This window comes from Megalops cyprinoides, chromosome 15 (assembly GCF_013368585.1).
Source record: "Megalops cyprinoides isolate fMegCyp1 chromosome 15, fMegCyp1.pri, whole genome shotgun sequence".
Classification (NCBI taxonomy): Eukaryota; Metazoa; Chordata; class Actinopteri; order Elopiformes; family Megalopidae; genus Megalops; species Megalops cyprinoides.
In genome coordinates this window covers 12,598,275-12,611,934 of record NC_050597.1, presented here as the reverse complement: position 1 = coordinate 12,611,934, position 13,660 = coordinate 12,598,275, and the positions used below count along the sequence as shown (strand labels likewise).

The window sequence follows — 13,660 nt, the reverse complement described above, 5'->3', positions numbered from 1 at the left end:
ATATTTCTAGCTTATGTGCTCCAAATTGCTGGCTAATTTGGCTTTCATGCACTTTGCTCAGCTGTCATATTACTAATATGTGAAGTATATGTGAAGGTCTTACTCATAGAACTGGCTGCCAAAATTGTATATGTATGTAGCAGCTTATATATGTATGCACAAGCACAGTAAGTATTGTGTTATGTTGTCTTGACAGTGCATTCTCAAGATGAACAGTGTGGGCTGGCCGAGAGAGGGGTGGCGTGTAATTACCCAATCTGGACCTCAATCTTTCTTTTGGGCTGGCCACAAGTGCTATTCATGGATTCAGGTTCAGGTGCTAAAGAAGCTTTTTCAATTTACAACATTACCTCTGAAGCCTCTGTTTATTTTCCCTCACCAAAGAACCCAGCCATTTCCGTTCACAATACAGCGTTTCTCTGAAACACAATTTGGGGAAGAACAATGACTCCATTTGTCATTTATCGTTGCTGCAGCTTCATGACGGTTCAGCTGGCCTCAGGGGTTGCTTTTCAAGGAGGGGCCAGTATATCGGAGGCAACCCTTTTGTTAGGAGATGGAAATTCCACTTTTTTTTTTTTTATGTATCTGAAATAGAGCTCAACAGTGACCACCTCCCATCCCCTCCCACCCCCTGCCCCAGCCAGGCCTTGTCCTGCCCCCTTGTATTTACTGGTCTGGAGCTAGCATGCCGTTGCGCGGGGGCAGGCGGGTGGGGGTGGTGTGTTTGCCTGTATTTCCCGCTGCTGTCCGACCCCCGGAGGGAGTGCCAGTGTGACGGCCAGCGCGTGCGTCCCCTCTGGCGGGAGCTGCAGCCACTCACGGTCATCTCCGTGTCCTCTGGCCTCATCCCCCCCCCCGCATACACGCTCCGCCCTGACACTGATAAATGTGTTTACTGGTCTCCTCAGCCTCCCTCCTGTGCCGGGCCACGGCAGCGGATCCGCAGCGTTGCTCACGCACGGCACGTAGCAGGAGCAGTAAATACCGCTGGTCTGGCAGGCCGCCAGCAAGCCCGCGAGGGTTACCTCAGTTCACTACGCTGCTGTCCCAGCGTAGCACCGCGGTGCGGTAAGAGGCAGGCTGGGGAGGGGGCTTTCCAGCCGGGGCTACGGAGGTGTAGGAGGAGGTCTGTCAGCCAGCACAATTTCCTGCAGAAAGCCGTTTTGAGTTTGACCCTCGCCCCAACTGAGCAAGAGGCCAGCACAACAGAAGAGATGTCGGAGAGTGTCACTGAACCCCTCGGTGTTCTCGGTGTGGGTCCCGAAGAGGTTCGCTTTAAGTGCAGGCCACTGGTGAGCATGGTGTCGTAGGCTGGCAGTAGCAAAAGCAACTGGTGGGGGACTGGAGCAGCGAAAACATGTTCTCCTGCCCTGTTTTGCATTTGCAGCAGCACCGTCTTACTCTGCTCTGTGTCCAAATATACCGCATACAGCTCCTTTTCATCTCTCTGTCACCGCAATGCTCTGTGACTCAGGGCACATGCCTTATTGTGGCGCGTTTGAAAAGGGTTTTGTTTTCTTATTGCTCTGCGTATTTGTGCAGTCCAAAGTAAATTGTGAATTGCATAGTATGTGATCAAATCATAAATTTAATCATGTAAAAAACTGAAATTTGAAATTTTAACACTTCGTCGTCCGTGTTGAGAATGAGGGCTAAAGAAATGGAGTTAAGTGTTTCTTGAATAATTTCTGTGTTTAAACCATTCCTCCTCCTAGTGGAGGGCCAGCACTTTTATCTGTGCATTAATGAGGATTAGGCTCAGGAAATGCAGAAAGGCAGGTTTTCCATTGCCTTTATTTAGCGATAAAATAACTAGGGAGTACATATCTTACACACTCACTGTATTTCCTGAAGTAACTTGTGCTGTAGTCAATGCCCCTGTTACCCTAGTGCAAGCTTATACTGTAGGCCTTTACTTGCACTTTTGCCCCAAAATAAATTTTTATCTTAACAGGCTGTCATTAAGGCTTTGAAAGCCTGCCAGCTAATGTGTCTCCAGCGAACGTTGCATTTATCACTGGCTGGAAGCTAGGCACTAGGCTGCATTAGTTGATAAGTAAATAGATAAGTGGATGTCAGATAGCTATAACCAGCTAATTTCTTTACAATCTGCTAGTTATGGAGATGGGAGTCATTTATTTAGCCGGGTGGGGTGACTGCTCTCGCCCTTCGCTACAATACGGTACCTTTTTTATGGAGGCAAATTCAAATTTTAATTCAGCCGATTGTTTCTGCCTCATTTCCTTGCCAGTGTCACTGAAGGTGAAAGGATGTTGCTTCACAGAAATAATGTAGTCTCCCAGTTTATTTACCGGTCTGTTAAACTACAATCCAGTCTGACTCCGAGCTCAAGAAGGGGGAATGGTCTGAAAGCCACAGCATGTTTGCCTATTGTTCTCCAACACTTGAGAGAAAGTAAACAGATTAGAAAGGGAAAATAATGCAGAGTTATAATCAGCACTGTTGCCATTTAATCTCTTTGACCTGTATGTCTGTGTCCAGCCTGGCTGCTTCAGCTAGTCTCCAGTTAATAATTACCAGTGTAGGGTACGTAACCCTTGCTTAATTTTTAAAGAAACTAATACTGATTTCAACTCCGTGCCCCCCCCCACAAATTTGGCAAGCAATAGTCTCGTAAAAATAGTGGTGGTAGTTCATTTTTCTTTAAGATAAAATGCCCTCAAACCTTCTAAATCTTTGCTTTGCATATATGTAACACCATAAAAAAGATTCATAATGACACATTGTAAACAAGGGACCCTATATATGCTACACAGATCTTATGCTTGTAGTAGCACAGCTGTGTTGATTCAGTGTACTCCTTGACCAGTGTGCGCACATGTGATCACAAGTGACTCATATACAGGTGTAATTTTAGTGAGTATGTATCAATATCTCGAATCAATTCAAAAAACATTTTTCATTAAAGACTGTCATTTTTGTCACCTTGGTTGAACCTTTCAGGGCACAAAGCACAAGAATGAAATAATTTCTCATAGTTTGTGAAAGCTTTTTGTACTTCAGTACCCAAGTTTTGTCATGAAAGCTATTTTGATTACAGTGTGTTAAAGGCCCATCCATGAATATAGTGACTTCTGGAATGGAATTGAAGAGATTATTGCTCGTCCATTATAGTTGGTGACTCTTACTTGTTCTTTAATGATTATTCAAATAGTCTTTTCTCCTGTGTGATTTTAGTGTCAGTTTGTCCATTATCTTTGTTTTTGCTTCTGTTTAAATTACATATCACTGTCACTGTTACATATCACAACAGTTTTAAAAACACTAATGTCATTGTAGATTATTCAGTAAGATTTACTGTAGAAAGAAACACTCTTAAAACAGCATGCTCAAATGTGGTGAAGTGTTTAAGTTTAAAATAAATATGATTTCAATTTATACATACTGCTGGCATTCTAGTTGTTCATTATTTTCCATTTGTGTATCTTACATTATAACTTGTCATATAGTAAAGTATAAGAATAAAAGAGGATGCACTTTGTTGAAAATGCAGGTATTTGGTATTGCATAGGCATTAGTTATTGCATGCCAGGAAAGGCCTGAGTCATGACATGTGTTTGTAGTGATACTCATCACATCAGAATACCTTCCCTAAGAAAATGAGGGGTGGCAGTGTAGCATAGTGGTGAGGAGCAGACTCATAACTGAAAGGCTACCAAAAAGCGCTGCTGTTGTACCTTTAGACAAGATACTTAACCCATACTTGCCTCAGTAAATATCCAGGTGTATAAATGGGTAACATGTATAATACAACTGTAACCTATGTAAGTCACTTTGGATAAGAGCATCTGCTAAATGCCAATCGTGCAATGTATGTAATTTAATGAATTTCATGCCCCGTTCAAACAGCATTGTAACTGTGCCAGTGCTGGAGTTGGATACCCTTTGGATGCTGGTTTTATTAGCATCTGATCTGGAAAACCATTGTTGTGGTGGTGGTGTGTCAGGACTAGCCTGATGTTATTTTAGGGTTTTGTTTAATTGCTTACTGTACGAAACATCCCCCAAAGAAAAAATCTGCATAGATAAACTTTGTTTTTTGGCTGCTTTCATGTTGGCACATTTTGTGTGTGTGTGTGTGTGTGTGTGTGTGTGTGTGTGTGTGGGGCAGTAGGTTTACAGAAGGGAGCGGTTTATTATAAATACCCTGCTCAGATCTTGAGTCTCATTAGAAAAGGAAACTGCACCGGGATGTTGACGGACTGTATTATGGCCCAGATTTATTTTAGCTGCAGCCAAAAGTTTATAATCTGAATACGTAATTTGTAAGTGAGCCTCTGTGTGGCGCAGGTGGGGACCCGCACAATAAGGCCAGTCGGTGCCAGGGCAGTTAACATACACAAGTGGTGTGCGTCAACAATGGCCTGTTTACAGATATAAAACTGAGCCACTTCCTGTCGGACCTGTCCCCCACCCCCCAACCCTTTGCCAGTCAGACTACACTAGTTTTTATCTCAGACTCAAAGGACATTTAATACACTCCAGTCACCAGAGTGCTGGTGCTGGAGAACTCCACAAAAGGGGGGTCCAGATTTTGCTTCATTGAGCATTGGTTTTGGAGCTTCAGTGCAATGAAATCTTCTGATGTCATCCCTCTGATTTTTGTATTCTCATTAGAAGTAAATAACTTATCATAACTGGTGGACATTACCTATCCCATCATGCAACCTCTATGGCCTTTTCAGTTTATATTAAATAATCTGGCATTTTCTCACAGAGAGTGTTGCAGGATTTCAGGATCCACTTACATGAGCTTGCAGGAGCAGAAAAGTACAAAAAAAGTGTTCTGCATTTGCAAGACCTGTCTGTTGTCCTCGTATCAGTCTGTCCATGTATCAGTCTGCCAGGATAAATATTAAACCATTAAAGAAGAAAAAACTGACAGCACTCAGTTTGGGACACAACAAAACGACCTGTCTCGTGACAAAGGTATTTAAAGATTTTAACCAGTGCATTTTATTTCTATTTCAGGCAATGGTGGCGTGTTACCCTGGCAAAGGGACAGGATATGTGCGGCATGTGGATAACCCTAATGGTGATGGGAGATGTGTCACGTGTATATATTATCTTAATAAAAACTGGGATGCCAAGGTACGTAAATGCCAAGAGTCCTTTTCAAATGTGTGATTTATCTTTTATTATCTAGAAGTATGTCAGAGAAGAGTTGCCTTTTTCTGACATCCATTCTTTGACTTGCGTCCCTAAATGACGTCCCATGTACTGTGTTGTTTATGCTATGTTGATGGTAATACTGTTGATGCTAGTGTGCTGGGAAAAACATGCATGGTTTGAAAAACTGAAAACATGATTTTACAATTATGCTGTCACATGGTGGCATATATAACTCTGCCTTTAACTTCAGCTTGGGGAATAAGGGAAAAAAAGGATTCCTGTCTGAAAATCGATATCTTCAAACCACCGATATCTTCTTGAGTGTGTGGGAGGGTGCCGGGTGGGTAAGAGCGGCAGCGCTGACGCTGCGGCCGCCTCTCTGTACGTGCTCCTCTGCCAGGCTCCCTCACCGTAATCCCATTAAGCAGGGATCCCATAATCCCCGCGAGAGTGCCCCCAAAGGAGCTTAGCGTATCAGGAAGTGCCATCAGGAAGCACGGAGGCGGCGGGGGTCACCTCCAGGTGGAGCCCGCCCGAGCCGCCGTGCGCGGAGTACCCCCCCCCCCCCCCCCCCTCCCCGGGCGCAGAGTCCAGTCACGCCACCCCCGTCCCCACACCCTGGGAAGCACGCTTCCGCCCGCCGCTGGATGCCGGGGGGGCTTCATTGCGATAAGCGGCAGCGGAGGCGGCGACGGCAACAACAAAAGGATGCCGCCGTCAGATAAGGGGGCGGCTGTTATTCCGGTCTCGCTGTTTGAGTTCAGAGGTCACTTGGTCAAGGGTTCGCTGAAAAGGAGCCGGAACAAAACCCCCTCGCATTAAGAAACCCCGGAAGCTGCAGGAGTAAATATGGAAACGATGATAATAAAATGGCACACAGCAACAACAATCATACTAAAATGGCAAACGGCAGCAATCATAATAAAATGGCAACAGCTGATATAAAGGACTGTGTAGATTAGCTGTGTCAAAGGCATTTGAGGCTTTAAGCCCAATGAGATGCCTAACCCCCTCAACCAGCTTATGGAGAACTAGCAAATTACAGGAAGCTCAGTTTCGGCAGTGTGAGATAATGTGTCATAGAGGTGACACTAATACCCTCTCAGAGCATTAGTGACTACAGAAGATCATGAGTGATAGGTTTGGACTGTTCTAAATCATAGAATTATGACAAGGCAAATGTCAAGTTCATCAGAAATCTCCTGGGCAAAAGCACATACCTCACACGTGTGCTGCCTTTGTTTCATTTTCTTTCTCTCCATGGGCAGTTCCCTGTATGCCATTGAAAAAAAAAATAGCTGATGACATGGTCTTAATGAGCGATCAACCAGGCTCACAGTGCTTATATTACAGGGGAATGCCATAGATTTATGGTGACCAGTGGAGACGTGTGCGTGTGGTAAGCAGTAGTGTGGCGTAGTGGTAAGGAGCAGGACTTGTAACCGAAAGGTCACTGGTTCGATTCCCCACTGGAGTACTTCTGCTGCACATTTGGGCAAGGTACTTAACCCAGAACTGCCTCCGCAAATATTAATAAAGCTGTATAAATGGATAACATTTAAAATTTGTAACCTATGTAAGTTGCTCTGGATAAGAGAATCTGCTAAATGACAAAAATGTAATGTAATGGTGAATTGACATGTTTCTGTCCAATGACAGATGGTAGCCATCTTTTCTTGAATTTGTTTATATTGATATTGGCAAGAGAACAGTACATTAATTGGGTGTACTGTATGTACTGGTTGTATGTTGTTAACCATATTAACGTGGTAATAACTGTGCATATTGATATGGCATACTAAACCTCATAATGTCACAGTTATAGGAAGAAAAACAGTTTGTTTTTTAAGAAGTAAATGTCATGGGGGAGAGATGCGGTAGATAAGATATAAAAGATCACAATGATTAACAGAGAGCAAAGTTTTTGGGTTTGTTGGTTTACTGAATGTTTCTAGAATCAGGTTTTTAAAAAGTTAACAAACGCATACCAAGGCTGTGTGACAAAGCGGATCTGTGCAGTTACCGATTCTGTCTCGCTACACCGGCCTTGTGCTCAGCTTCAGCACCTTCAGCACTATCTGCATTGTATGACCTGTACACATCTTGCCCTTGTGCCTGTTTTCCCACTATATGCACTTTTGGATGTCGCTTTGGATAAAAGCATCTGCTAAATGAATAAAGGTAAATGTAAATATGCAACATCACTTTATTACCACCTGTAATCAGATTGCTTTCTTTGATTTTTTTGATAGGTTAGTATATTTTTGTGCATTGATCTAACGGATTTCAAGTTAAAAGCCAGTAGGTGGAATGCGCTGCTGCCATTTTCAGTTGGGGTTTCTCATTGATAATGCAGGCTTTGGCTTGTGAGCCTTGTGGTAGCACTTGTTGCTTGGTTACCTGGGCTCTGTCAGACAAAAGGGGCTCTGCAGTATCCACCTCCATCATCTTCTCTTGAAAATGCTGTGACTCTGTTGTGGATTGCATGCAGGCAGTTGCAGCTGAAAACAAAGTTGTTCTGTCTGTGTCAATGTCTCTTAATTGTATTTAGTGGAATTTATTTGACATGTCCCAGCTGAATTAATTGTGTTGGAAGTGGCCGGGGCTGAAACAAGCCCAGCTTTTTTTAGAAGAGTTAGTGGCATCAAAGTAAACGTGTCACTTGGCACCCCCAGTTTATAGCAAAGCAGGCCCAACCATGGTGGCGTTGGTCACTGATCCCTACCACCAGCCAGGGTTTGATATGGCGACTGACTGCGATTTCCTCCTGCAGAATGCTTGTTCCTTGAAGGCACTGTATGTGTGACATGCTGATGGGGGCAGTCTGCATAGATTGGAAGCCAGTTGCAAGGCCACATCGCTGCCGGTACTGGCATTTAACTCCCAACATATTTAAGATATTTTTAGCATCTGAATTGTTACTGCTTTTGTGTACAGTGGCAGCCAAGAATGATTATTCAGCACGTAGAAATGAATACCTGCATTGAGCAGTGATTTTTAACCTGAACTGTATTCACTGTAAGTTTGTTTCTGAGACTGTACAGAAATGTGCAGAACATTTTGGAGGCTTGGGATAGCAGATTAACACTACTTGCAACACCGCTGTCATGGGACTGCAAAGGTGTGGATGGAGGTGGAGAGGAACGAGGTTTTCAGTTGATGTTAAAGTCACCTGATTTGAATCTCATTGAGGACCTCTGGGGCCCAAAGTGCAACTAAGACACACAAGCGGAAACCTGAGGAGCTCACCTGTGGACAAGAAGGTGTTGGACCGGGCTGGACTGAGACTGTTAAGTTTAGGGATGCAATTTCTGTGATAGAGTGTCCCACTTTCCTGCTGTCTTATCCTCAAATGTCCGCTGCTCAAACAGAGCAGCTGTTTGAGATATTGGGACCCACCCCCCCAGCATCACCCCCACCACAGGCTTGGGTCTCTGAAGACCACATTCCCTCTGTTTGTTTTGGTGTCATCCACCCCCCACTCAAAAAAGCAGCGAGGGTTCTGACCCTCTGGCCGAAAGGGTCCTCCTTACCTCACGCTGGGGATGAGTGGCTCGCAGGACTGGAGCGCTGTGAAAGCAGGGGTCCTGCTTTTCCCAGGATGTCCCGCACTGCCCATGGGGCGGGGTGAACAAGACTCCGGCCCAGCTAGAGCTTGGTCCTGTCAGTGGAAAGGACTCAAAACTCATCTTAGGTGCAGATTTATTCATTTTTTTCTTTTTTTACAGTCCAGCTTTCTTGGAATCTCGGATTTGGTGGAAAGTAATGCAACCAGACAGATGTTTTCCTATTACGAGGGTATTAATCTCCTTACTGTTATTTCGCGGAGGCAGCGCTGGCTCTGCAGCAGCCGACGGAAGCTTCTGGGCCCCATAGAGACGTCACCGAGGAGGGTCTGTGAGTAACGGAGCCCACGGGCCCGTAATGGGATCAGGCGAGAGAAACGAGACCGAGCTGAAGCGCGTTTAATTGGGTCTTATTAATGGCGGGTTTTGATAACGATTAAGTGTCAAGGATTATTTGCTCTCAGACTCCTTGATCAAGTAAAAAAAAACCCAGGAAGCTGTGTGCAGGTTTTCCTCAGCGTGGTGGCCTCCTGGCACGGCCTTCCAGCATGTTCCAAACTGTGGCCCCCCTCGTATGTCCTCTGTTCCTCTCACCCTCCCCACAACGGTGAAGCACTGTGCCCTCAGTCCTTCAGTCCTGCACCCCCCCTTTCCCCGGTCTCATGTGCAGAAACTCATCCGCTGCCTGCTGGACTCTGCAAGTCCTCCACCATCTGCTTTTTCACTCTGCTCATCATTATGTAACCACCACGCTGCGCTTTGAATTCCTCTCATTCTTAATGCAGTCCATCCCTCTGCAGGAAAGCCCATTTCCCATCCTGAGCGTTCGTGTTGATTGGTGGGTGGCGGGCAAAAGATGAGATATTTTAGGAGTCATTGTTTTTTTTTTTTGCCAAGTCTCCTGTCATTGAAATGCCATTATCACAAAGCCACAGGATGTGCTTGAAGGTTAATTCTACCCAGGCCCTCCAGCAAGCTGTGATAGCTTCGGTGCTAGAGTGGAAGCAGACATGATTTACAATTCTACATACTGGTTGCACACTAGAGCATGCTCTTGGCAATATGGAGAACAGCCAGGGACAAAGAAATACAGAACCAGCTGCCTGTGTGCACTTATTTACTGACAGCATCTAACAAGTTGTTTTTATGGTAGTTTGGTATGAAGTCATTTAGATAGTGCAGTAACAAGTGTTTGTGCTTTCATACTCCTACAAATTGTTTCCTGAAAAGGGTGCATCAGTATTGTCACCAGACAGTCGTCCGAAATGTACAAACATTCACCCTGCTAAATGAGACATATGTCTAAAATAAATTGCTGCCCGGAGCAGTCAGCCTGTTGACGTTCAGGCTTTTAAAAGCTCTGACAATGGCAATTTTCTCCTTTTGTTTGGGTTCCTAGGAACACGGAGGTCTGCTCCGGATCTTTCCGGAAGGCAAGGCGCAGTTTGCTGATATCGAGCCCAAGTTCGACCGGCTGCTGTTCTTCTGGTCTGACCGGCGCAACCCTCATGAAGTGCAGCCGGCGTACGCCACCAGGTCCAGCTCCTCTTGCTGTCTCTCTGCATGTTTCTAACTGGCATAAATATGTGACTCTTACCTTGTCTATGCATTTGCCTGTAGTAACCGTCCAGTTCATATGGAGCTCTGTTCTGATGATGGTATCACTTCATGACTATGTTCATGTATGTGGATACGTACAATGGATACACGTACAATGGATATGGTTCTCATGCATGCTCTGTTGTGCTGGAAGTCGCTCTGGATAAGACCATGTGCTAAATGAATGTAATGTAATGTAATATGGTAGAAAGTGATGGAGTCTTGCCTCTCTCTGTGCAGGTATGCCATAACGGTGTGGTATTTCGATGCGGATGAGCGGGCTAGGGCTAAAGAGAAATACTTAACAGGTACGCCTGCTCAAATTTCTAGGAATTTTTGACTCTTTTTCTTATGACTCTTGGTATGCAAAATGAGAAGAAAAAAAAAAGTTGAAAACATTTGATGATATTCAAATCCATTTTGCCCTTTGGAGAGTTAAATAAAATTAGTGTGCATTGTTTCTTTTTCAAATCCCATTCATGCATTAGTTCTTCTTGCTCCCAGAGGTGGGGGGAGTTTCCAGATCACTGAATGCCTTTGACAGCAAGGGCATATGTTGCCTGTCTCTAACATTATGATTAAAAAAGGGACTTTATCTCTCTGTGTTTCTGCAGGTGCAGGGGAAAAGGGAGAGAAGGTGGACCTGAATAAACCCTCAGATCCCAGCTACTAAGAAGCTGAAGCAGTTGACAGGATGCTCTGACTGCCGCCAATGGCGCTGTGGAGAGGGACAGCCGGGAGACAGCGAAAGAGGGCGAGCCGTGGAAAACGGGGAAACGAGTTGTGTTTTTTTCTTTGCTTTCCACCCAGCATGGCTGCAACAACTGACCTTGAAAGTTGTGTCATTGTACTGCGAGGACTGTAATTTTCCACAGCTCTTTAATGTGCAGAATGCTGGCATGAAGGTTAACATGGAAAATATCACTTGATACAGGAACCAATCTGTTCTCTCTGTCAGTGGTAATCTGAGAATTCGCTCTGCGACAGACAGCTTCTCATCTGTTGTGTTTACAATCCTGTGTCCTGGTTTCTTGGTTGAGATTTAAAAGAAAAGGTACAATTAAATGTATACGCATTGGAAGAGGATGTTGATACTCTTCACACGGTTGAATTGAGTTGTTTTCAGAGATGTTTGCATTGCGGCTAAATTGCAAAGCAAAGCGAGTTATCATGCATTTTTGCCAAGACCTCAGAGAGTTTGTGGCTTTCCAGTTGCCTGCTTGTGTGGGTCATGCTGCCTTTGTGTGCTCCTCCCTTTAACTGACTTGAAACTGTTGCTTGGTAACGCGGAGCTACGTCCGCCCTGCTGCACAGGGATAGTGTTGTCTGTCGTGGCAGACTTACAGTCACCGTTGTCTTAAACCAAAACCAACATCTTCTACCTATTTTCACAGCTCTATGCTTAGAATGAAAAAAGAGGGTTTTCTAACTGCAGTCTGAATTTGCAGACTGGTCAGTATTTTGTTTTTCCTGCCCAGCCCCAATCTGCCCCCACCTCCCACCATGTGCCCCTGCCCCCTCCCTGTAGAACATGTTTATCATGTCGCCCTCTTGTGGTTATTGAGGGGACATGCAGAGCTTATGACATTTAGTCCCTTGTCAAGAAATTTACCTTTTTAATTTTTTTTTAAATTTTATTAGGAATATATTCTATTTTTCAGTCCAGTAGTTCAGAGGTTGTAAAGGGTGCTTGGTTTCGGTCACACAGTGCGGACTCCTGCACCCTCACATTCTTGCACCCAGGTTCTCGCTGGAGATTAAAGGGCTAAAAGGTTTAGTGCTAAAGGAACCCAGATGACACTGGGGGAAAAAAAGCAGGTATGTTTCCTATTTTATCATTCCCAGGACTGATTCTGAAGCACACTTTTTTTGCTCCAACAACCTCTTAATAACGTAGGTTTTAGTGATCTAGGGGTTGGTATCACTTGACAGTTATATGTGGTTTGTGCCTTGTGAAGGAAATGTGTATTTATTGTGTGATATGAGTAATTCAAGTTTTACGGGTTACTTTTCCCTTTAAATTCGTAAAGCCAATTAGTTTTTGTTTTTTTTGTTTTTTTTTTTAAACTTGACAAGCGATAATGGTTAGCTTCTTTACGGCCTAGGACTATTAACTGAACAACCAAGTAAGCTGCCATTGGCCACATGTTCAAAAAATATGTTGAATACTTTTTCTTGTATCTCTATCTTAGGCAAAACCCACCTCCGACAATAAATTTCTCTTTTCAAGAATGTAACTGTAAGGTGATGTCAAACCCAGATCTGTAATAAATCAACAGCTCCTACAAACCAAATGAATTAGCTGTTGGAAAGCAGGACGGCCTGCAGCACATATAAAGGGGAGTAGTTGTGGTTAAGGTATGTAACTTTTCCAAAGATTCTCCACGACACCTCTCAGAGAATACACAGGGTAAGCACAAATCACAAGTCGTTTCTTCTCTCTGTCCCAACTATCAATTAACAAAGGGGTGAGTCTTTACCCTATACCCACTTTATTCTTTTAGCTTTACACAAATGCGGAAAACTCTAGAGTTCATGCCTTGATGAATATCGCCTAATATTTTGGGCACTTTCGCACTTGAAAGTGATTTGCATCCTTTTGCACTTTCAGAAGCATTTTTTTTTTCCCGTTTAGGGTTGCCTCATTTCAGGAAAATACAATCAAATTTCTGTAAATTTGCGAACAAGTTCAAGTTTGTTTAGTTCACTTGCTGCTACACATGGACTCGAATTCTGTTGGTTTCACACTGCAACTTTACAATCGTGCTCTGCTCGCTGGCCATTTACCTGCAGTGGAAGTGCTCTCCCTGTGAGGACTTCCTGTGAGTTGCTCTTGCTTTTCCTGTGTGTCATTTGGTGATTTACCTGTTTAACAACATTAGAAATGTAAATGAAAGTGTTGTATCTGTATCTATGGGAGACACTTCTTTTGAACATGATTCAAGAGTGACATCTGGTCAACAGACGGCAGCTGAAGCAAAGGCGAATATGTTAGTTCACGCGACGTCACTTCCAGTTGTGCGCATTTTGTGCAGTTTGTTTCCAGCTAAACAAAACCACATTTGCTTTCGTACTGCACACATTGTTTGGCGGATGAGTTCAGACCCAAATGATCAGAGTCCATCTCTCTCAAGTACTCCGAGAGTCTTGTGCTCTGTGTCCCGGTGCAGCCAAGTCTCTGTCAGAGGTGTCACATGTTCGAAAGTGCCAAAATAACTGAACTGTATTTCTATCAAACAGTCAAAGGAACTGTTATGAAATGTGAGGACCCTTTTATGTCCTTCACAGCAATGGCTCTGTTGCTCAGTCACTGAAGCAATGCATTGTGGGATGGCTGAAGCAAGCGTTTTGAATGTGCA

The 13,660-nt window shown here is 44.1% G+C and overlaps 1 protein-coding gene across 1 annotated transcript in view; it reads left to right on the top strand.

Annotated features, from left to right (window-relative positions):
* egln1a (egl-9 family hypoxia-inducible factor 1a) overlaps positions 1–11,793 on the top strand; it is a 29,170-nt gene extending 17,377 nt beyond the window's left edge. Inside the window, exons 2-5 of the mRNA XM_036546203.1 lie at positions 4,996–5,115; positions 10,102–10,238; positions 10,542–10,609; positions 10,916–11,793. Coding sequence (XP_036402096.1) covers positions 4,996–5,115; positions 10,102–10,238; positions 10,542–10,609; positions 10,916–10,974 — 384 coding nt within the window. The 3' untranslated portion in view covers positions 10,975–11,793. The remainder of the gene's footprint in view (positions 1–4,995; positions 5,116–10,101; positions 10,239–10,541; positions 10,610–10,915) is intronic.
* Positions 11,794–13,660: the final 1,867 nt, after the last annotated feature.